The sequence below is a fragment of the Hesperophylax consimilis genome, chromosome 31 (genome assembly GCF_061612785.1).
Source record: "Hesperophylax consimilis isolate HC1 chromosome 31, BYU_Hcon_1.0, whole genome shotgun sequence".
In the NCBI taxonomy this organism is placed as follows: Eukaryota; Metazoa; Arthropoda; class Insecta; order Trichoptera; family Limnephilidae; genus Hesperophylax; species Hesperophylax consimilis.
In genome coordinates this window covers 9,382,690-9,407,953 of record NC_142866.1, presented here as the reverse complement: position 1 = coordinate 9,407,953, position 25,264 = coordinate 9,382,690, and the positions used below count along the sequence as shown (strand labels likewise).

Below are 25,264 nucleotides of genomic sequence, written 5' to 3'. Positions count from 1 at the left end.
TACTAAACCTAGACATCTAAAATATAAATTAACATGTGTTAATATCACGGTAAGTAGACGGTCTGAGCTACAGTGGAAGAGGTAGGGATAGGTGGGAGATTGAGATGCGAGTGCTCTTTGTCAATAGGGAACAATCTGAGTATAGGGCTTTTATTTAGGTTTATTTGGTTGTTGATGACTTTGCTATTGACGTTTTTGGCTTTCCTTAACTCTAACGCCTCTAAGTTATCCAACCTAAGGCCTATTCCGTTTTTATGCAATAGACTGACGCCAGTGTTTTTGTCAAACGTATGGTTGGTTGATATGAGATGATTTGCGAATTCGGAGAACCCATTACTATTTAAGCATCTCAGGTGTTCTTTGACTCGCGTGTTGATATTACGTGCTGTTTTGCCTATGTAAAACGCGGGACAGTCACTACATTGCAGTGAGTAAATACCTGAATGATTTAACGGATGTTCTTTGTCCTTAACGTTCATCAAAAATTTACCTATACTATTGTTAGTGTAAAAAGCTGGTTTGATATCTGGATTGTGATATCATATGAAGAAAGTTCATATTTTTGTTTGACAATATGTATTAATATTTTTCTGAGTTACTATGAATTTACTCTCAATTTATCTCTACACGGATAAAAATGAGTATTGCTGATTTATTAAAATCCGGTTAAAAACGCGAATGTAGGTCGTTTTCTGTTAAAATTTTAGTACATTCCTAATACTTCGAAACACGTGTTCAAGTACCTGCATATAAGCACGTACTATGACGAAGTACGAAAATATTACAATTTTATGAACACATTTTCCAACATCGCATTCGTTTTTTACTGAAAGTTTATTAGAAAAACCTATCAATTCATTCGTTAAAGGCCTGTAATGACGTTACTAACTGGATTACGAATAATTTGAAAGGATTCTTAATAGATGAGCAATATTTAAAATCGAATTGACCACAATTTTGGATTCCTTCTCATAATTTTGGTCTGATGTTAAAACGAAAAAGACTTAAAACGTTTAAAATTGTGACAATATCAAATAAGGACCGAATAGACAATATACTGATATTATGGATTCCCACTCAAGAAGTCAGTCTGAAGTCATGTAGCACCATAGAATAAAGAAGGCAGTACAAACAAGAAGAAGAATGAGCAAACAGTAGGTACCTATACACGAAGATACACAATTTTAAAAAAGAAGATGATTCCCGTAGAACCGTGAATCTAAAATCTAGTCCAAGGCTGCCAAATTTGCCCATAAACGTAATACATTTTCAAAAAATTACCTATTTTTCTGTTCATTCGTTTTCTGTTCATTAGAGTTGCGAAATTCCGCCTCACCCTTAATACGCATTTTTTTAAATAACACTTTTTTTCAACTTACTACAAATATTTTTTTCGGCGGATATGGCAAAAGGTGCATTTGAGTTTCTATTTTCTCAAAAAAGTTCAAAATTGACGTATTTTGACAGATGACCATGTTTTATCTTGCTTGTATGATCTGAGTTTTGAAGGTTATGAACTACGCATAAATGATTTAAATAACCTGAACTACATAAATACCCCATAACCTATTTTGTGCAAGTTTAAATATCTCCCCCGACTTAAATAGTTGTTTACTATAGTTGAGTTCAGTTGAAGTAAAGTATTATTTTATAATTTTTTGCGTAAGCGTAAGGCGGAATTCGAGAACATTATCGAAATATGAATGCACGTGTTGTCGTACGTACCCATTGACAAAGCGTTAAAACGATATTTTGAGAACCCTCGTCAAAATGAACAATGACAGAATTTTTATCCATACTCTTTTATTTGATTTTTTTTTTAGAATGTCACCTGAAAATTTTAGGTTAATAAAATAAATTATTCATTTAAAAATGTATTTAGAAAGAGGTCCCAATGCTGTCAATACTTTCAGGTGAGTAAATATGAAGAAACATGACATTTCCCATTAACACAATGTAAGTTTGCTGTTGAGATCAAACTAGGTTAGTTTCTTTTTAGCTCGTCAAACTGCTACAATTGTTCGATTTAAATGGTTGTTGAATTTTGTCTAATTCCGCTGCACGCTAATACCCATAACAATTATAAACAGCACCAGGGTAGCTAGCACGGTCGAGTGATAAAGGCTTTATCAATAATGTCAGTAACTTGTCATCGTTCTCGAGCTTGACGGCAGGTCGCCAATTAACAAACAACACTTCACAACGACTAAGTGATCTTAATTCATTCGACGTGTACTGTTGTTTCTTTGTTAGCGATCTGCAGTCGTGCTCGGGAACGATGACAAGTATCAACATTATCGATAAATTCTTTATCGATCGCTCGTGCTAGATACATTGATTACAACTTAATTACTACAAGAAATAACTTTTTATATGGTGGGAGATGGTAAAAGATGTATTAAAGTTCCATTGTTTCTCAGTCGAAGTTAAGTTTGAAGGTTAGGAAATACACACAAATTATTAAAATAACCCAAACTAAACCATAAAAACCTATGTTGTGCATGTTTACTTAAACCCCCGACTAGTTGTCTTCATTCGATATTTAAGTTGAAATCAAGTGTTATTTTTTAAAGAGCGCATGCAGCGGAATTCAACAAGTTTACCAATATGGTAATGGTTATGATATGAACGTTGGCTTAGCGGACGCACGATGACTCCGTATTTCAAACATCATTTTAGGCATCGTGCCGACAGTTACAATGTCTATTAATATTAGTAATTCAAGAAAAAATGACATCTGTTTTAGGTATCGATAAACTAGTTGAATTGGGTTACTGTTTCTAGCGGCGACCCACATTTGGGGTGACGACCAGTTCAGTATTCAGTTCAAGGTTAGGAATTATTTGATTTTTAGAACTGTATTTTTCTCCTGTAATTTTTGTCTCATCCTGGATTCATAAATGTATACCTATTCGTCACCAGTCACACCACTAGACCGGCAGTAGGTTAGTTTTAACCGGGCATATGCGGAACGGATGGCCCAGCGATTCTTGGCCCTTTGCTGTGACCACGCCTTTTCTGGGCAGGGAATGTAAGAAAGTGCAACTTGTTTTGCCCAGTTTGGGTGAAACTTAATGGGCAACGCTGTCGTGGGGAGCGGCTTCAAAGGCTTACCTAGCCGGTAGATGAATGTAATTAGATGATGCACCGAACAAAAAAAAATCCCACTTTGTTGGATGTTGAACATCTAACTTTCTATTCCACCATTTTTGTTGACCTACGACCATTGACCGTGGTTGACCTCCAGGGCCGGCTCTGAAATTTTGGCGCCTCTTGTCAAACCCAGTAGATGCCTAGGTAGGTGATCATTGTAATTAATAATATTGGGATGTTTTCTATTTTTGTGTTGCGCGGTTTTCATGAAAAATAATCTTAAACGATGTCTTAAGTTAGGTATTATCAGCGCCTTTGCACCTGGATACTCGGCGCTTGGCCAAATATCAAAATAAGGAGTCCGGATCTTTCCATCAACGATCAAGTATTTATTAAATGATTTGCTAGTTCTCGCTAAAAAAAAATAAAAAAAATAATTATATTAAAATTTGCTGATATTATCATCTTGACGATTAAACATTACAATAAGGTTTAAAAGCCTCCATAAGTTAACCCTCATAAAATTGAATATTATATATTTATTGAATCCATTTTAATATAAAATATAGACTATACAGAATTGTAAACACTGAATTGTAATCGAACATAAGAATATGGATATTCGTGCGTCATAAGCGGTAATATAAGTGTGATTACATTATGGTCTGTTCAACATTGTTTTCTAACTAGGCAATCCCAGGTTCTAAGAAACTAATCACGTTGGGCAATATTACAGTTAGTAATTCTTTTATTAAATTATTATTTGAAAAATAATAATATCAATTTACAAGGACGAGAAAAGAAATAAAAACGAAGAGAAAACAAGTCTCAATAAATTATTATCAGATGATGGATTTTAGGATTTTTTTTTCTGAATCTGTACTGCCTAAACACAAACAGTTTCATTAGTGAAGGAATTTTATTATACATATATTCCCGGTAAGAGATACGAGAATACTTTTTTCTAAATTGCTGTGCTGCTTATTGGTAGGTACATAAAGGTATTATTTTACAATGTTCTGTTTTGTCAGTGTGTCGGTTTTATCAGGTAACTCGCTAAAAAATTATTACCACCTCGGCCAAGCGTGAAAAATAAAGTACAAAAAAATTCATGCCTAATTAACTGTTAATATTAACAAAATTTTATATTAATTAAATTAAGAATATTTGGTGGTTAGTGCGAATCGTAAGATCTGATGTATTTTTTTAAATTCATCTAACATATTATTTATTTACAGATATTGCGTATATAAGGGATCCAGGGGTAAACTTCTGGAGGTGATTCTACGTGATGGCAGAAGTAAAAAATATATAATTTTTTAAAATTCCATTTATCATAGTATCACCTCCCGAAGTTACCGCACTTTAGCACCAGACACCTTGTGCATGAAACGGTTCCATGATAACTCAACACAGTGACAATTCAACACACTTTTAAAAAGTGATATAAAGTTGATATAATTATTTTTTTTAACCTAACCTAACCTACTTAACCCGGTTAGTAAAGTTTTTGTTTCATCACTTTCCATGACTTTATATAACTTTTTAAAGATGTGATGAATTATCATTGTGAAGATTTATCCGGTCACCGTATGAAACATTACTGTACAGGTGATAAAATTTTTTATAAAAAACTTTATGATGCATTTCTTCAATAAAAGTATTTTTCAGTTCTGGGATTTCAGATTCAGAGTAATTATTTTTGTGTTGACCAACCTAGGTCACGTTATTTTCAAGATTGTAGTAGGTATTGTCTTCTGTAAAATATTTTATTTAATTAAAGTGCCCTTAATTTATATAATTCTTACTATAAAAAGAAAGTAATGCATATTCGGAATCGCAAACCACTTACCAAGCTTTCCTTTATTGGAAAAATACCGTTCTAGAGATTTTCCTTCTGTCTTGAAGTAATGAAATTCCAATGAATTAACCCAACACTTAGATTTAATCCAACACAAATATTGGAAACACTAGATCTCAGGGTCAAAAACATTTCCAAGAAGCGACTACAAATACAACATTTGGTCAAAAAATCTTAATATATTATGGTCTAAACTCCAGTGTTGCCAACTCAACTACTTCAAAATATGCTAGAGTGATGGGAAAAATATGCCAGAAAAATGCTAAATTACTTTAAAGAATGCCAAAAAAAGCTAACATAACTTAGAAATAAAATCAGTGAAATAAAATATCAATATCTTCATCTTCTTCTTCTTCATTAACAGCAGCTGATGTGGAAGGCTGAGAGACGGAGTCGTAACTTTCTTTGGTCCCAATGCAGCGTAGTACTTCGTCAGGAACAGTGTAAGAGTAACATCACTTTCCTGCTCTCTTTAGGCCAAATCTCACGTACAAAATGGCATTCAGGGTTCTCACCGCCAAACGATTTCGGAGTTTTGTTTTGACCAGACTCATTTGGCTAAATACACGTTCAATGTCCGCATTTGAATGCGGCAATGTTAAAATAGATATTGCAAACTGACATAAATCACCGAAGGGGTTATTATTAGCTGCATCTTTATATTGCATGACTTCATTCCAAAACTCTACAGTGGAAGTCAAGGATTCCCATTTAATGTGAACTATGTTTCTCCATTGAGACACCAGTTTTTCAATCGTAGATTCATTTAGTCGGAAATCTTGGGCTATTTTTACAATGGATGGTTTTACTACGTAAAGTATCTTGGACTGAAAACATGGATATCATCTGAAGGGTTTTCTCGAACGTAGTTCTGTCACAAGTTTCAGTGTGAAGTTAGTACAACGTTGACGTAAATGGCTTACTACATTATTTTCATGTTTCTGTAAAAATAAGCCAAATAAATATGCTATATGCTAAAATCATAATAGTTATGCTTAACATGGAGTAATTATGCCAAATTTAGCATATAATATACTAACTTGGCAACACTGGTAAACTCTGCAATAAAATCCCACTCTCATTCAAAACTCATAACAATATTATAACATGTGAATCTCAAATTAAGAAAAAAACTGAATACATAGGGAGATCAGGAATAGAAAATATACTCCAAATACACGCTGATTTCGAAACCACTGAACTTCACTACAAAACATCACTCATAAATTTATAATTATTTCAGATAAAAATTCTACATATTGTATTTATAATAACTTCATTTTATCCATAATACTAAATTTAAATATGTAAATGTAATCCTTGGCACGGGAGAACCTAATGAGAAAACTCTATTTGTTGCAAAAAAGAAGGTAATGAAACATTTAGTTCGGGTTTTTAAACGGAAAGGCTGACAGAGATATTGAAAGAAGAGTAAATGCAGGTAACTCCATTAATGGAGGACTGAACGCAGTTGGCACTAACAAAACATTGTCCAAAGAAGCGAAGTTAGCAGTCCACAATGGAGTGCTGGTGCCTACCCTGATGTATGGAAGTGAGGCATGGAAATGGCAAAGAAAGGATGAAAGTAGATTGAATGCTGTTGAAATGAGATCTCTGAGGCGTATGTGGTAAAACCATGTATGATCGTGTGAGGAATGTTGAGATCCGCAAAGAGTGCAAGGCTGATGTAAGCGTAATGAGTGAGATCAAGAAATGGACGCTTAGATGGTTTGGGCATGTAGAGCGAATGAGCGAAGAAAGGAGTGTAAGGAGAATATACGATGCAAATGTGAATGGTAGCAGAAGTCGGGGACGCCCGAGGAAGACATGGAACGATCAAGTGAATCAGATACTTGAGCCGGGCCATGTCAAGAGTCAGAACAATAGAAGAGTATGTATGAGACGATGTATGAATGTGAATGAGGCAAGGAGTGTGTGCCAAGACCGAGTTGTTTGGCGGTCCGTCCTCTCTGCCTACCACTGCGGGGAACCGGCGTGATGGTTAGTTAGTTAGTTAGTTTTTAAAAATTCTACGTAGGTTTTCAAGTTCTGTGAAGGTTCTATTCAAGTTCTATTATTATATCATTATTGGCCAGGGGCATCACAAAACTGAATAATAACTCTGTCATTTAATGTAATGATATATTGTTATATATGTTATCTTAGGTTATACTGCTTATATTAACTTCATTTATTATTTCACTAAATATTTTATACTTTTCCATACACATTTATAATATTGCTATCCCTGTACGATATCCTACACCTTCTTCCGATGTGTTCACGGTTTAAAATGTATATAACTTTATAATTTATATTTTAGTTATGCATGTATCAAATAATATGTAAATACTAATTTATGTATCCAATACGTTTGTCTCGACACAGGTATACCCTAGTGAGACAGATTTCGAAAAACACCTGTAAAAAAATAATATATGTTGATAATAAAAAATAGAACCTTCACAGAACTTGAAATTAAACTTAGAAATTTGACGAATTGTTCAAATAATTTTAAACAGCTAGGACGGGTTGTTTCGGAGAATTTGAACAATTCATCAAATTTCAACGTTCATTTTAAAGTCTGTGAGAGATTTTTTCAAGTTCTGTTTTAATTTCAGTTTAGTCAAGCAACTAGCCTATAATGATATAATAACAGAACTTGAATAGGATTTTCACAGAACCCGGAAATTAACGTTGAAATTTGATGATTTGTTCAAATTCTCCGAAACAGCCCGTCCTTATTATTATATCTAAGGTTTGACGGTTACATTTGCGTTCGGCCAAAAATGATGAAAAACATTTTATTTTTTATTGGTTGTTTATTTTTTTTTATTATCTCATAAGAATTTTTATATTAGATATATATTGGTATATCTAAGGAAAGTGAAGCACAATGGTTTTACTTTGAAAACCTTCAAAAAGCCCAGATAAAATCAGTGCTATGACAAGTGGCTGCCAGCTAAAGTTGTGCTGTCATCTACGTTATTAATAAATACTAATTACAAATAAGAAGGTTTTTTATTTGTAATAATTTTATTTATGCCGGTTGTGTTCAATCAATAAAAATACATTAATTTTTTATTATCTCTAAGTTAAAAAAACAACTGCAATATGTACCATTTATTATGTAAATTATATTCATGTAAATTTATCTAACATGTAAGTGTCAAATCAGTGTCATTGTCATATTTATTTATTTATTTATTTTATTTATTTTATTTTAAATGCACATTTACAGTTATACATAACCAATAATAAACATACATTTTATTTTAATTTATTAAGTAATAATAGCGTTTTTGAACTGGTGAATATTAAGTTGGAAAATATCTATATCAGGGGACAGGTAATTTAGTAACATAATAATTTTTCCGAGCGGCATTACTAATGGTAAGTTGGTTCTGCATTTTGGAACGACAAAGGTTCTGTGCCTGCGCGCTCTTGTATAATTGTCCTGGACATAAAACTCAAATTTTTCTATAATATCGGGAATACAGACGTTACCATTTAGAAGTTTATATGCTGTTATCAGCAAAGCAGTTTTCCTTCTATCGGTGAGGCTATTAATACCCAGCATGCCGGACAAAAAGGCTGATGGATATAACCAGGGATAATATCCGAAGTCTCTAAGATATAAATATCTCAGAAACTTCTTTTGTACTTTCTCTATCATTTGAGAGTAAGTTAAATCCACTGGTCCCCATATTACAGAACCACTTAATATAAGTTTGCCTGTGTTCAAGAGATAACTGAATGACATTTTTATGTAGCATATTTAAGGCGAAGCTTAATGCCAAATCACCATTTTGATTAATCTTTATAACGAATCGGGGTACATTATGAATACCAAAAAATATGCTTTAGTTAAATTGAAGGTTTCCTATCGTTTTGCTTGAGTAGAATACAAATAAATAAATAAATTACTTACTAAAAAATATAAATGTAAACCACTAAAAAATATATTTTTTCAATAGAAATTTATGAACGCATAAAGGAAGCAACTTAAAAAAAATACAGTATTATAACTAAGATTATCTGTGACAGTTTCACTGGATTAACTTTTTTGCTTTCTTATAAAATTATTTACAAAATAAATAAAAACCAGTTTTTTTGCCTGAAATCGAATGTTTCTAGACTCCGTTTGTCAAGCGATATTAATATCTATTACCTACGTTATAAGGTATACCAAGAATATACACATTTTTGGCTTGTAGCTTCCTTTCAAAGAGCGATTGCGTATATTTGTTGTATTCTTGTAGATATGTTGTGAACCTAAAAGAAGGTTATTTTTTGTTAATTTTTAAAAAATAAAAACCTTCTCTTGTCACTGTATTATGCAGTAAAATATTTATCATGTAAAAGCCCAACAGGGCGTTTTATTAATAAATAAATTAGTACTCATAGAATAAAGAAGAAAACTAGAAACTGATCGGAAAAAATGTCGTAAAAAAATTTGAAATTTGTGTATTAGACCCAATTGTATAAACATTTGGATCACGAAAACGTCCTCAGGGCATTTATTGTGTTCTTATTTATTCTATGACTCCATATGTGCGAATAATTAATAAATAATTCAATCAATCAATTAAGCTTAGCCTTCTATGCGTTGCATTCATTGCGAATATCCACATTTCTCACACGATAATACATGGCTTTACACACATACGCTTCAGGTATCTCATTTCTACAGCATTCAATGTACTTTGAGTGTTCCTCGCCTCACTGCCATATACCAGAGTAGGTTCTAGCACTCAATTTTAGTTAGCGCCAACCGCGTACGGTCCTCCGTTAATGGAGTTTCCTGAATTAAGCCTCCTTTCAATATATCTGTCAGCCTATCCTTCTTTCATAAACATACTACCCAAATACACAAACCCATCCACCTGCCCCAAGTATTCATTCAGAACCTTTTGTTTATAGGATGCTGACCAATTAATTTAAAAATTTAGAAAATTCTAAACTCTTGATCGATAGGTTAATCAAATAACCCTCCGTTCTTGGCCAATCAGACAAATGCAGTAGGTACTAACGGTGAAACGATATTTCATATATTTAATGTAGGGACGAGTTTGACAAAAAGAACACTGCCAGACTATTGTACACACTCTTTTATTTCAATGTTTTTAATGAAAATGTTTGAATAATCTGAATATTGTTTGGATACGTACGATTTAAAAATGTATTTACAAAGCAGTTCCAATGCTGTCAATACTTTCAGGTGAGTTATTTTGATTTAAAAAATAAATGGTTTTAATAAAACATACATCTAGGTAATGTATATATTATTTTGAATCATTAACGCCTTTCGGCTTTTAAACAGTAGGTATTACTTAAAGTATTCGCCATCGCTAACCACGACTAACATGAAATATAAAACGGTAAATTTTGGATAGGGCCTGACACGCTTATTACGAATAATTTTTAGAAAAAAACTTTATATTCGCCTTAATTACTATAAAAGAAAACTTTTTGCATTTCGGGCGGCGGAAAATTATGCATTTTGATTTTCAATTGCATAAAACCAAAATTCACTTCGCGAATCGATGTGGCGACAACGCGACGCCATTAGGAACGCACTGTTATGTTGGTATCACTGATGCATTAACAAGAGCTAAATACGACCGTTGCTATCTTCGTGGGATGCCGGGGTTTGTGTAATATGGTTTGTGATACAAAGGAAAGTGCCCCTTAATAACGCCTGCTCGCGTCAAGGCAAGAAAAACATCCCAGTTTTCAACTAGTTTACCGGCTACGCTAGGTTTGTGTAACATGGTTTGTGATACAAATCAATGTATCAGGGATACCAACATAACAGTGACGTACCTAATGGCAGCTGATTGCCGCCGCGTCGATTCGCGAAGTGAATTTTGGTTAACGCAATTGAAAATTTAAATTCATAATTTTCCGCCGCCCGAAATGCAAAAAGTTTTCTTTTATAGTAATTAAGGCGAATATAAAGTTTTTTTCTAAAAAATATTCGTAATAAGCGTGTCAGGCCCTATCCAAAAATTACCGTTTTTTTTAATGGTAAAATGTGTATTTATCGTAAATATATTTGATTTTCAGTTGAGTGATTTTGAATGTTTTTTTTTAATGGTAAAATGTGTATTTATCGTAAATATATTTGATTTTCAGATGAGTGATTTTGAATGTTTTTTTTTAATATAAAATAACATTTGTTTAAAATATATTATTTTATATCAGCCAAGGTTGAGTTTGTAGCGCAATAAATGTTCACTCCGAGAGACTGCCCTTTGAAATCTCATTAAATTAATAAACAGAACCAAATCAAAATTACTTACTCATAACAGTCATAATCAATAATACGAACTCAAAATCATCACGATATTATATATTATTATTGAAGTAGAGCATGCGCCTAGTCCAAGCACATTTTTTATGCAATATTAAAAATCGATAATAATAAATTATTTGAGATAAACATATAATTCTAGTTCTTCTTTGCAAAAAAGGTTTGATTATTATTGCAATATTTTTATTTTATTTTCAATTCGTGAGCGATTTTTGCTAAAATGTAAACGTATATTGATGAAGGGTCAATCCAACGAAGGCGCTATTGGTACAATCTGCTCCAGAGTTTATTTTTCATAAAAATATAAATGTGATCTCCTACCTCGGCGTCTACTGGTTTTTACAAGGGGCGCCAAAATTACTTGCGCCATCTGGAGCCGGGACGGCCGTACATTGACGAACCTTTAAAACACTCGTCTAGCAGAAGATTTGTGGTGAAACAACATAAAACGCTGGGCAAAATATTTGGTTGAACAAACCAAATGCTTTGGGCTCTGCTATAATTTCACCGGGGCAGAGATATAAATTAAAAATAAATAGTTATAAGCGTCCATGAAGTGATTTTGCACCAAAACGGCGAAAAAACAAATCATCAAAATATTATTATTATTATTATTAATATTATTTTCAGACCGCCTAACCCAACTTCGGATCCATCGCGAACTATTCCGAAAGCTGCGGAATCTTCGAAAGATCCTAAGACAAGTGGCCAGTCAACGGTAGCACGACCTGGAAGGAAAACCCGCATAGTTTCATTCGCCGAAATTTATTCACCGGAACAGGACATCGGTGGAGAGGAAGTCGTCCAAAAAGGAGGACGAAAAACATTTCCGAAGAATGATGACTACGATCCATACAAACATCGTGTTGTCGAGAATCCCACTTCGTGAGCACTGTTTCATAGAACATTTTTGAAATATTTGTGACACTGGGCAGATTTTCCCGTTTTAGGACAGTCTGTAAACGTATTAATTTAATTTTATGGTAATTGATCTTTGGTGTAATGAGCCATATTATGCTTTCTTCTCATTTAGCCAATGTTTCAGAAAGCCTTGCATTTATTAACACTTATCACCATGATTCTTACAAATCAGTGAACAAGAGAATTTGTATGGGCTTATAATATTAGGAGATATTAATTAAGGACAACAGAATAATTTTTGGAAAGGTTGTTCTTAAAAGTGAGTCACTACAAACTGTAGGTCGTTACTGGTCAGTTGTAAAATGTGGGGTCGGTAAAAATCAACAAAGCATTTCCACATACCACTACTACTTCACTCCTGTTTTTATCTCCGACTGTGTCCAAGCTCACCTTGGAGGTTGATGTTGCTCACTTTGATGCATTGGAGAAAGACTTTAAAGAATTAATTGTATCTATTTTGCGGCTTGAAGTTTTCTAACACTCAAGTTAGGTGAAACAGTAGATGGAGCAGTATATGCAAGTGTATGAAGAATTAAATGGAGCATTAGATGACGAAGTGGATGGAACAGTAGTTTGAGCAATTTCAGAAGCAATTATTAAATATTTTGTTTATAATTTAAATGTTCATAATAAAAGTCATGTAAAAACAAAAAAAAAGAAGCACATCAGGGTGATGATGATTTAAAAAAAGGGAACACAGATGGAGGAGCAGATGACGAAGTAGATGGAGCACTAGATTGAGCAGTCAACAAAGCCTAACCGACATTTATTTGTATTTTGAACATTCGCAGTAATGGAGAGACATTGGTTCACCTGCTGAAGAGCAGCCTGGGAACTGGAATTCTGGCAATGCCTCACGCAATCGCCTTGACCGGATATGTTGTCGGAGCAGTGTCTACTTTTGCAATCGGAGCAATAGGCATCTACTGTCTCCATATTCTGGTAAGCTATAAAATCGTAAGGCTTCATCAAAAAATGACCAATAATTATTGACAACAACAAGGATTGTAGAATCTAGGAACGATTCGCCAATAATAATTTTGAAAATTTGTGATTTGTTCTCAAAATCAAGGACAGCGACACACTAATTTAAAGAAGTTTATGCACCGATCATACACACTCTAATTCCTCAATTGAACATAAGGGGGTGAAATTACACAGGAAGAAATTACGCGTGATAAAATTACACGGCGAATATTAAACGTGGAAGAAATTGCTCGTGGGGAGAAACTCACAAATTACAGACAGTACGAATTATTTATAATTGCGGTTCTCGAAGGATTCGATTAAACGAGGGAGGTAACTAGTTAACCGGTAGCTAGTTTTGCATGAATCTCATGGTGAATAGCGAATAACAATGCTTTTATGCTAAAATGGTAAATTTACATATTGTAATATAAAACAGTTCGTAACACTAAGTCAAACAAACTATTCAACATCCAAAACTCAAAAACTAACTAACACACAACATTCATTTTTAAGAAGGACATGCACAAAATACAATAATATATTTTCAGACGCCGATATTTTCCATTTGTCCTTATTTCAGTTTACTAAATGCATATTGGAGAAAATTAAATCAAATTTGTTAATTACGTACCCTCTCCCCCTGCTGTGTGCAAGATATCTCAGTTGTTTTCACTACGGTGTTTTTGCTTTTTGTGTCGCTTGCTTTTTTTTTTTAAATTTGGGTTTTTCAAGAATTTATGCATCATTATTTATTACGCGCGAAAGGAAAAATCTTTTCAAACTGATGTGCTGAAATGATAAAGCTTTGGAGATTATAAATCTGTAAGACAGTTGTAAACACATAATTAATAACATGTTAGCACTTCAAAATACCCTCTTTGTAAAATTGTAATTTAAGCAATACCTACTACCATTATTATTTTACAACTTATGATTTATCTGTGTCTAGACGGATAGTTAAAAAATAAATTCTATAATATAACATGATGTACATACTTCCTGAAATTTTAGGTAAAGCGTTCAAAAATGCATTGGCTGATTTTCAAATTGCACTTTTTACAGACATTTTAGTATTTAATATAACACTATCTGACGTGTACCCGTTGATTCGGGGTTGATTTGGAGTAAGTTTTTGAGGTTGTTAATTCTAGTGTACCCGACAATTAGATGCATTTTTAAGGAGGTAATAATATTATTGTAAAGAATTAAAAAGTATTACGGGCGTCATCGACTTCTTCTAACATTCACTTCCGAGTCATTCATTATCCTTACCCCTTTCTTCGTTCATCGCGTGCGCAAATTTGACTACACATAAGTGTTTGATTCGTTTCTTCGTGCCATGTCTTCCTCGGGCATTTCAGTATTTTTCTACCATTCACTTTATGTAGTATTATTGACGGCCGGCATAGTCCAGTGGTAACGCATTGGACTGCCATTCCGAAGGTCGCGGGTTCGAACCCGGCGTGCGCAAATAAATTTTATTTGATTAATTTGTGTTATTTTCACAATTAATTAATTAAAATAATATAAGGTATTTTTGCGGCACGTTCCAGAGTGGAAGATACTACCAGTATCGCCCTGGTGTAAGACCACCATTCAGAATTGAAACGTTGCTCCAAATGGCTTTAGCCGTGTTTAGTGACTAGATCTGAATAGCCAGGTACTTCCCCACCTTCCTCTTTCCCTTCCCCACTTACCTTCAGCCTCACAACATCCCCCAATTGGGGATGCCATAGTCTCAATGGCTCCAGACGGGAGCAGTTGGGACTCTTGTGAGGTATTCACTATAAAAAAAATAAAATTAAAAAAAGTATTATAAAATCCACATTTTTACTTTTGAAAAATTACTTTATATCGACTTTATTTCGACTCGGTACCTCATTCCAGTAAAGAAATAAAGCGTTAAGTCTTCCTCGGTCTACCATTAAAACCACTATCTAAACACTCCTAGTACCAATAAGAACATCTTTGAAATCTTCAGCGAAATTGGTCCAGTGGGTCATATGGGTCACAAACAAAGACTCTACGTCGACTCTCACCAAATTCTAAATATCAAGTTTTTACTCATAGCCCTCAGTCGGGTAAATTAAATCTCTTTATGTTCAATAATTCTTCTACATTTAAATATATTTTATCAATTTCTCTGGAAGTAAGTAAAAATAGAACTTCAAGAATTTCTTTAGAATCCTTCTATCTGTCCATAACTTCTATGTCGTAAGCCGTAAACGGTGTACATCCAGGAGCTCAAGAACACAATGCATTATTGTTGTCCTTGTCGACTAATAATAGCTCCTTTGAGGAAAATCTGTGCTCCACCAAGACACGCGATGCGACAACAGAAACAGTTATCTTACCGTAAAAACCACCACACTCTAAAGCTGCTGCCACACGCAAAGCTCACATCAAAAGTTAATGTACAGCGCATCATCTTTTCTACCGACACACGACGCTATCAAATATTTCTTCCTATGGTAGGAGAGGGGGTCAGTTGAATTCGAGAGCGGCCGAGGAACATAATTTCATCTGTCAAAGTGACAACTTTACTTACTGACAGCTTGAGCACGTTTTCGAAATGGATGATACTTGTCGCCTATTGCTGGATCTGTTGGACAGCTCATCCTCAGATGATGAAGCCGCCAACTATTTAATTATAAATGCTATTTATAAACTTTTTACATTTTAAACAATCTGCGCGTAAATAGCGCATTTTCACATAACCTGACATAACCTCTCCGTCGAATCAGGAAATTCGCAGTTCGCACGCCGATCGACGAAAGCGACATATAATAAATTATTGTAAAATAAGCTCAACTTTCGTCCAAGCCGTCCAACTTTATCAAAAAACCGAATGATATTACCATATAAACATACTGAGATTAAAAATATGATTAATTTTGAAAGGGCGAAAATTTGTTTACTTCAAATTCAAATATTGATTGTATTTATATTTTAAATATATGTTAAGTATGTTTGCCAAATAAAGTTTTTTTATGTTTCTAAATTTACTAGCACACATGACGATATGAGCTAACATAATAAATAAGAAATGCATTATTAGGCTGCTTATGTCATGGCTGTCAAAGGGAACATGGAACTTAGTTGGTAGCTCCGTAATTTAAAATGACCCCCTCTCCTTTTTACGGCGGAGAGGGGGACGCATAACTTTTCAAATATCGCGTCGGGAGCGGTTACGTAAAATAAATTCGGTTAGCGAAGTTCAGAACCACACTTATAGCGCGTTATCTTTTTACGTATGTCGGGTCTGTATGGGATTGTATGGCGAGCGCTATTGTGCTTTATATTATCTGTTGATGTGAGCTTTGCGTGTGGCAGCAGCTTTATCGTCTAAGCGGTAAAATACGTTTATCCAGTTGCCCGATAATAATAATTATTATTTCGAATCACTCCGCTATGTTCGAAGCATATTTCTTGTTAATAATTTGTGAAACTATATCAATAATTGTCAAATGAACTGTAAACCAATGTTGTAAATCGGTTGTTGTCGCGACTACAATTTGAACTTTCCGCTATATTCATTTCTGGACTTACACGCTGTGCTTTGGTGTCAATTTTCGGACACGCTCTGCCCTTCCAATACAAGTAAAAATTGTAACAATATGTCATTGATTACCCACTAGAGTATTATTATTTTTTCTTATTTATTGCTGGGGATTATTTTATAGGGTCTACTTAAGCCCAACAGCATCTAAAAGACCTTACAACCGTTCACACTTTCCGTTTTCCTATAGTAAATAAATATTTTGACGTTGCGTTTATGCAGACCGATTTATTGCTGACTAATTGTCTTGTTAACAATTTAAGATAAAATATTATAACGCACAGTTGTCTTGTTAAAAATTTAAGATAAAAATATTATAACGCACAGCGCCCCATATACACGCTTAAAATCATAGAATAAATAGCATTCAACAGGCTAGGTAACCAATACGCAAAAGTAGGCAAAATAAGCGAATATTTTCAACTGCACTGAAATAATTGTTACAGTAAATATTTTTGAAACAGTTACATGCAAATCATTTTAAAGAAGACATGATTGAATATATTTGTGAATAACCGATAGCATCGAACGTTTGATAAAAAGTTTATCGATTTTTTTTTTTTTAAATGTATTTTTAAGGTATTTCGATAGACGGTGGTACTTATGCCACATAACAGATACAGCATGTCGGTTAACTGCGGATGCTAGCCGATCCCTTGCTTCCCTCGTTAGAATAACTGATAGTCTGTGATAAAACGGACTATATCCCGCAAGGCATTCACTGTAATTATCTTACGATAATAAAGTACTCGTAATCTTTGACGAACTAAAGATAATAAAGATAAAGAATACTTCCGATTTTAATTGTATTCCACACTAACAGCCTCACTAAAGAAAAATCACTTCACGACCGTTAAACTGTGTTTTTGTCACACATCATGTATTTTATTTTACATTCCAATTTTCAACATTCATATGCGCGCAATGAACGTCAGTTACCCCGCGAATGACTTTGTCGGTTTGTCACGTGTTTTTAATAAAAACACTTTTTTGACTTTTTGATATAGTGGCATACAGAGCTCCGGGCCAAAAAGGCCCTTTTCTCTTTCATTATGAGTTTATATTATGGTTTTTGGAAAATGAGATTTAGTGAATAAAAATCTATTTTGATGACTAATTCACTCATTATATTAGTATTATTCAATTTACTATTATTTGTGTTATTTTTTTTCAGTTTTAATCCATTATTAATTTCATATTGTGAATAATAATAGTTTCATCTTAACGGAAAAAGCGATGTTATTTCATACGAAAATCTTCACGTTATTGTAAGACCGAATGAAGATAATTAAACAGCACATTACAACGTGCATAGTTTAGAACAACGTTTGAACATATAGTTTGGAATAAAACAATTATTACATATTCATTTTTGAATTTTGCGTGGAATCTCCTTAAGGCGATGCACTACGTCGTGTAATATATTAAATTGAGCCGCTATCAATAACAACCCTTACGTAGATGGCGATAAGGTTTAAATTCCCGCTTAACACCATCCGCCTGTTTTGATTTATGCGAGAAAAAAACATGACCAAAAAGTGCCTTTTACTTCATTTTGTGGATGTTCAGGCATAAATATTTTTTTTTTTCATTTTATAAATAACTTAATTTGCCACATTATACAATAAAATCATAACTGAAAATGGGTTCGTAAGTAGGAGATTTTGAACTTTAAAGCAGTTTTCATAGGCCTTTACATTATTTTTTTCTGGGCTTATAAAAATACTTTTCTAAAAAATACTTGATTATTTCAAAAGCCAAGATGTATTCTACTCGCAGTATTTAATTAAAGCATCTAAAACATTTCTAGGCGACCAAATTTTCAAACCAAAAAACATGATTTTGAATTACTACGTATGGCATCGCTTTAAGGATTTAATAATATGAGCACTACAGTTTGTTTGGTTATGTAGATTCGAATAATCCCATTATTACAAAAGTGCTGATTTCTCTGAATGTGTTTGGTGTGGACTGGCTGCCCACTTTAACTGTTGCAGTTGCGAAGTCAGTACGCGATTTGCAAGCGATTGCGCGTCCCGCTGGTGACCTACCCACAGACCATGATGTACGCGCTGAATAACGGGCCACCCTGGCTGACGTGGCTAGCCCCCGCCTCGACCTATATCGTGGAAGGCTTCCTTATCTTCTACCAGATCGGCATATGCGCCTGTTACGTAGTGTTCGTGGCTACTAACATGAAACAGGTAACTTGCAACTCGTATTCACTGCAGTGATATTTTTTTAGATTTATTTTAATTTTTATTGTAAAACTCATAAAGATTGTAGTGAAACACACCCCCTGAGACCCAAATATATTTCGAATTGACCTAAAAATACATTTAAAAAGTATTTATTTTTTGGAATATTTTTAACAGAGTAATAATAACCAAAAAATATACGTATTCAAAAAAAAATCAAACTTCAAAAAAATATTTATTGCACAAAAAGAGTACAAAGGGTATAGCTTATAGGTTACATCATATTTCTTCCAGCTAACCCAACAGTTACACATTATATTACATAACCCAACAATTACATGTTAACAAATAAATAACAGTAAATAAAATTTTAAAAAAAACAGGTATTTAATTCATATAAGGTAATCATTTAAGGGGTAGTGACATTTGTTTAAAATAAATGTTTTTATTATTATTATTTTGTTTATTTAAGTTTTAATCCAGCAGGACTGGGAGGATAGTGCAATTTTAGTGTTGATTTAAATTTAAGTGTGTCGGTTATTTGTTTGATGCTACGTGGAAGGTTTTTATATACTTTAATGGCCATGTAGTGTGGTCCTTTTTGAAATATATTTTTGTTTGCTTTTGGGATTAATAGGTTTTCTGTGAACCTTGTAGCGTGTTTATGTGTTGAGTTTTTTTGTGGGAACTTTTCTGGAGATGATCGTACTAACAGGCATAACTCCATTATATATATGTCCGTCATTGTCTGAAGTTTAATTTTTAAAAATTGGTCTACATGAATCCCGGTGATCTGAGTATGTAATTTTTCGTAGGCACCTCTTTTGGATGATTAAAACATCTTTGGCGTTTACTGAGTTTCCCCAAAAAACTATTCCGTATTTTATCATTGAGTATATGCATCCATAGTATGCGGTGATTACTGACTCGATGTTTAAGATATTTTTAAGGGTGCCTAGAACAAAAGAAAAGCTACTGATTTTTGCAACAACTTTAGATACATTCATAGAGGAAACATAAAAAGATTTTTTAACAGAGTAGATTTTGGTCAGATATTTTTTTCACTGCAAGTTTTAGTTCAGGTTCGAAAGGTTTAATCAATTTTTAAAAATTTAAATGCAAGAAATCCTCTCAATTCTGAATCATCCTCCTATCTACAAAATAATTATATTTTCGCAAGAGTAACTGAATATATTTTCCGTATATTGTAGGGAAGTCCTGTTTTAACTGTGTAAATTTGTTTGCACGTTCCGTTTCAAGAGGGCGGCCGTTTTAATGGTTCAGAAAAGATTATTTTTCCATACGCAAGATCGTCGTATCTGTTTGAAATTTATTATTCACATTTTTTCGATATTATGGTACCTACCTAATAAATGCAGAAAATTTTAAAAGAAGTATTGTCCTTGTTTGAAAAAAGGAGATAAAATATATGTTTTATTTTATAAGTAGGCAGGTATTTAATTATTTACTTACAAATGTTACGATTTTATATAGAATTTTGGTTTTGGTTCATTAAATAAGAGAAAATCTGAAACATTATTTTCTGGACGCGAGGTCTACCGTTCAAAGAACTACTAGTTACCATGTTTAGAAGGTTCTGTTAGGCCACGTCCGCACAGACAGGCGGCTTGCTTAGCGCCTAGAGTCTAGCGAGTCACCTAGCGAGTAGCTTAGTAAAACAAACGTTCTAGAATACTCGCGACTGGCCGTACTACGCACTTGGCGCCTAGCTAGTCGCCATCTAGTCGCTTTGCGTCCTTTGCGTGTATCGAAGTGAACGAACGTGTTATTTTTTGTCACTAGGCGCGAGGCATTTTTGAAGAGAAAAATGGACGAAATATTAATTGCATCTGTTTTTAAAAGAGAACCTCTGTGGAGTCCAGCTAATGAACTCCATAAATATGTAGTTGTCTTAAAAAAAAAAAAATATGTAATTTTTTTTTTACATGAGACGTTAATTATGGTTATGGCGTTGGATTATGTATACTAAGAAGTAGATCAAATGATTCTCTGGACTGGACTGGTAAAATTTTTCGTCAAAATTACGCAATTGTTTATACAGAACATTAAACTCCCCATGACTTGACCGTGACTTATTTATGTCATGAACCCAACATGATGGATAAGGCCGTGAAATGGTATATTTTAAAGATGAATTTTCTGTAAGTAGCAGTTTTAGAGCTATTTTTTTTTGAAAGTGACATCTCGTCAACGTGGCGACAAGCAAATGACCAAGACACCTAGCGAGCCACCACGCAAACCACCTTCAGTGCGGCCACCGTGTATCCCAGCAAGTAGCAATGCAAGCCACTAGGCTCTAGGCGCTAAGCAAGCCGCCTGTCTGTGCGGACGTACCCGTAGAGTTTGAATTTTAAGACATTCTTTATGCAAAGGGAGATGGCATGGATGAAAAGACTTTTAATTTCTTAGATATTGAATCACTGGCCTTCTTGAGGGCGAACCTCTACAAACTTTCAACAGTAACAGCAATTATTTTTTAATGATAAACATATTTTTTATAAGACAAGGTTTTTATGCATAACACAAAGGGTAACAAATTATTATAAGCATTAATTACTCATGATAAATTTGATTGTTTACAGGTGGAAAAAATATAAAAACAGTAATTGTCGATTGAAGTACTTGTACATATTGAATTATTTGGCTTGTTGGGAATATGCCGACGTAGCTCATTGGTCCAGTGCACCTGACCGGACATCAGAAGGTTCGATCCTCGCCGGCGGCATTTATTTTTATTCGGGAGATATTTTCTTGTTGTTCTTGGATATTTCAGGCGAGTAATTAATGCTTATAATAATTTAGTAACAGCAATGTCAACTGAAAGCTGAACACTACCCACAGGTATGGGACCACTATTACAGCGAAGGCACGCTGGACGTAAGGCTTCACATGCTGATCCTAGTAATCCCGCTGATCCTGCTGAATTGTGTGCGCAACCTGAAACTGTTGGCGCCGTTCTCCACGCTCGCCAACCTGATCACCTTTATCGGACTGGGTATCATCTTATATTACGTGCTCACCGACTTGCCGCCCGCCTCGGAGCGCAACATGACCGGCGGGTTGACTGACTTTGCGCTCTTCTTTGGGATAGTACTGTTTGCTCTTGAAGCCGTCGGGGTGGTGAGTATTTGATATTTCTTTGGTTAAGTAGATACCATACTTTACTTTGCCTACATTTTTTATTTTATTTTAATGTGAATAAGAATCCCAACTGCTCACAACGGTCTGAAGCCAGTGAGACCATGGCATCCTCGGTTGGACTACGTTGTGAGGGCAAAGGTATTGGAGAGGGAAAATATATAGGAAATAGGAAGGTTGGGTATATAAATAACTGGCTCTTCAGATCTGTTCACCAAACCCGGCTAAAGGCATTTTAAGCACATTGCGGTCTTTCACCACTGAGAACTCTAGAACGTGCTGCAAATATACTGTAATATATTTAAAAATTCATTGATTGTGAAACAACTCAAATAAATATTGATTTAATGCAGTGACCGCCGGTTTCGTAGTCGAGATCATTACCACGGAGGCCGTCAAATTATTATTTTATTTGGTACATTATTTTTTACAATTTATTTTTTCCAGTAATGTAGGCCTCACTGGGTGGCTTGCCCGTGCTGAGGCCTTCATTTTATAATTTGAAAATATAATCTACATTTAAACGGGTTAGTGGCAAAAGTCGATGACAGGTGGTCAAACTGTGTTTGTTCTACCGGTATTTCGATTATTGAAGGTATAGCGGCTCGTGACTTTTGAGTCTGCCGAACAGTTAGCTGAAAGAATCTATAAACAAAATAAAATAAATAGCCTTGTCGACTGTAACACCAATAATGTCGTTTTTCAATATTACCACTAAAACGTTTCGGCATCGGGGTGTTGTCATTTTCACGAATCGTCGTTATCAATTACTCGGCTATGGAATAATTTTGAAGACCTTAAACACTTGAGAAATCCTAAACAAACAATAATTTCCATCTTTAAAATAAGGATGATGCTACGAGGTACTAACGATATCGGAAGAAATGCGATTTGGTACCTGCAAACCAATGTAGTAACTAAAGTAGTAATCAAATTAGAAATCAGGGTAGGTAATGCTAATCAGTTTAACTAGAAATAAAGGTAGTAATCAAGGCAGAAATGAGGGTAAGTAGTAACAAAGATAGTAATCAAGGTAGAAATCAGATTAGGTAGTAATCAAGATATAAATAATGGTGGAAACCAAGGTAGTAAATAAGGTAGTAACCAAGGTAGTAATAATTATAGAAATCAGAGCAGGTAGTACCTAACCAAAGTAGTAATCAAGGTAGAAATCAGAGTAGAAACCAAGATAGTATCTAAAGTAGTGATCTAAATAGTAACCAATATAACAACCCAACACCAGATGAAAATGCATTTATAGTATACAAGTGATCAATTTTTACTTTATTTTTTACTAGATTCCCGACTATTTTAAAGATTTTATCGCAGCGAATTTTGAGTCGAACGTAATAATACCTACTGATATATAATAATATTTGCATCGTACATTCCAAAACCACTATAGCACCACAGTTCTTCGTTGCGGACGTGTTTTAACCGCTCCGGTTTGTTTGATCCTTTCAGAAGGTTTCCCTTGCTAAGAGATCGCTGAAAATTGTTCAGCATCCGTGTTTTATATAGTGCTTACCTTCTTATTTCACGAAATGTGCGTAACTTCTACCGTTTAGCCGGAATTTGCAATTATTATAGCATTTTAAACCGATTAATTTTTAAAAGTGAAGCTAGAACGAAGATTTCTCAATGCAGTCGAAGATTTTATACCTGACTCAAGTGTCAAGTGGTGTTGGGAATTACGGGACCTTTTCAACCGAGGATGTCTGCATGGAGGACAGATAAGCCATATTTTGTTTAAAGTTTTTGTCTTTGTTTTTATTTTCTGTTTTTGTTTATGTATTTTGTTACAGATGACACTCATAAACTTCACTTTGACTTTGGTTCAAGATTTTGCTTATGATAGCCTGCGATAAGCGAGCCCTAAGGGTCTGAGACAGAGGTGTGAAATCGTCGGATCACGACAATAGAAAGAATGTATTGGAGCCCGGAAGGAGTCTGAAAGGGTCGAGAGGATGCACTAGGTGGCATGAAAGGCTGGGAGGTGACTGGAGAGACTAAGGTAAACTAGGATGAGGTGATTTTGCACAGCGGTGCTGCCAAGGTCTGTTATCTATGTGAGGATATTGTGTCGGCGCTCTTTATTGGCAGCAGACACATGTCAGCGCTATATTAGCGGCGGACACATGCCTGAACGGATGACGAGCCTCGTGCTGGCACAGTTGGTGGACGGGGTAGTCTCTCTCCCTGCAGCAGCTGGTACAGTTCCTTCGCTACCTAGGACTCTTGCAGCAGAGTCTCCATCTTCTGTCTTCGTCGAGCGTCACAGCGGTGCTGCCAAGGTTTGTTGTCTATGTGAGGATGTTGTGTCAGCGCTCTTTATTGGCAGCAGATACATGTCAGCGCTATATTGGCGGCAGACACATGCCTGAACGGATGACGAACCTCGTGCTGGCACAGTTGGTCTAAATAACAAATGTAGATCCTAGGAAATAAATTGTACAGCGCCCTTGAGGTGATTTTTCACAAAAACGGCGCTATACAAATTATCCAATTATTATTATTATTATTATTATTAATTCAGAATTGGAATGTTGCTTGAATTTATAGCATTATTCGCGTTGGGATGTTTCGTGGTGTTCACATGAATTTACGGTTTATAAATAACATTATTATTTTCAGCTAATTGCGTTGGAAAGCAACATGAAGAACCCAGCTGACTTTCGTGGGACATTTGGTATCCTTAACGTTGGTCTGGGGATAATAATCGTACTGTACTCGGTGATCGGTGTCCTCGGCTATATGAAATACGGTCATGATTGTCGGGGTTCCATTACATTGAACCTCCCCGAAGACGAAATGTAAGTTTTAATGTATTTAAATGATACATTTTTGTTTCGCTTCCTCCTTCTTTAGCTAACATTTCGGACAGTGTTACAGTATCCATCATCAGGGCAGATGTGTATTTTGTGGGGAGGTTATGTCGGAAGTACTCGACCATCCCGACATATGGTAAATTTGCGGGGCCAAGCTTAATAGTTCTCGTATCCGGTATTAGACGGCTACATCAAAACTAAATGCAGAAAGCCACAACAAAAAGACTTAGAGCTTGCAACGCAGTATCTCTTTTACATATATAAACACACACTTCACCATAATCTGCACATCTGATGATGATGACGTTGGCCACTCTTAGGATGTCCGAAACGCAGGCTAAAGAACGAGGAAACGCAACA

At 34.7% G+C, this 25,264-nt stretch overlaps 1 protein-coding gene across 1 annotated transcript in view; it reads left to right on the top strand.

Annotated features, from left to right (window-relative positions):
- The first annotated feature begins 10,134 nt into the window (after positions 1-10,134).
- Positions 10,135-25,264, top strand: part of LOC149409421 (proton-coupled amino acid transporter-like protein acs) — a 30,555-nt gene continuing 15,425 nt past the window's right edge. Inside the window, exons 1-6 of the mRNA XM_089649794.1 lie at positions 10,135-10,175; positions 11,901-12,155; positions 12,983-13,133; positions 18,717-18,923; positions 21,780-22,058; positions 24,711-24,889. Coding sequence (XP_089505920.1) covers positions 10,135-10,175; positions 11,901-12,155; positions 12,983-13,133; positions 18,717-18,923; positions 21,780-22,058; positions 24,711-24,889 — 1,112 coding nt within the window. The remainder of the gene's footprint in view (positions 10,176-11,900; positions 12,156-12,982; positions 13,134-18,716; positions 18,924-21,779; positions 22,059-24,710; positions 24,890-25,264) is intronic.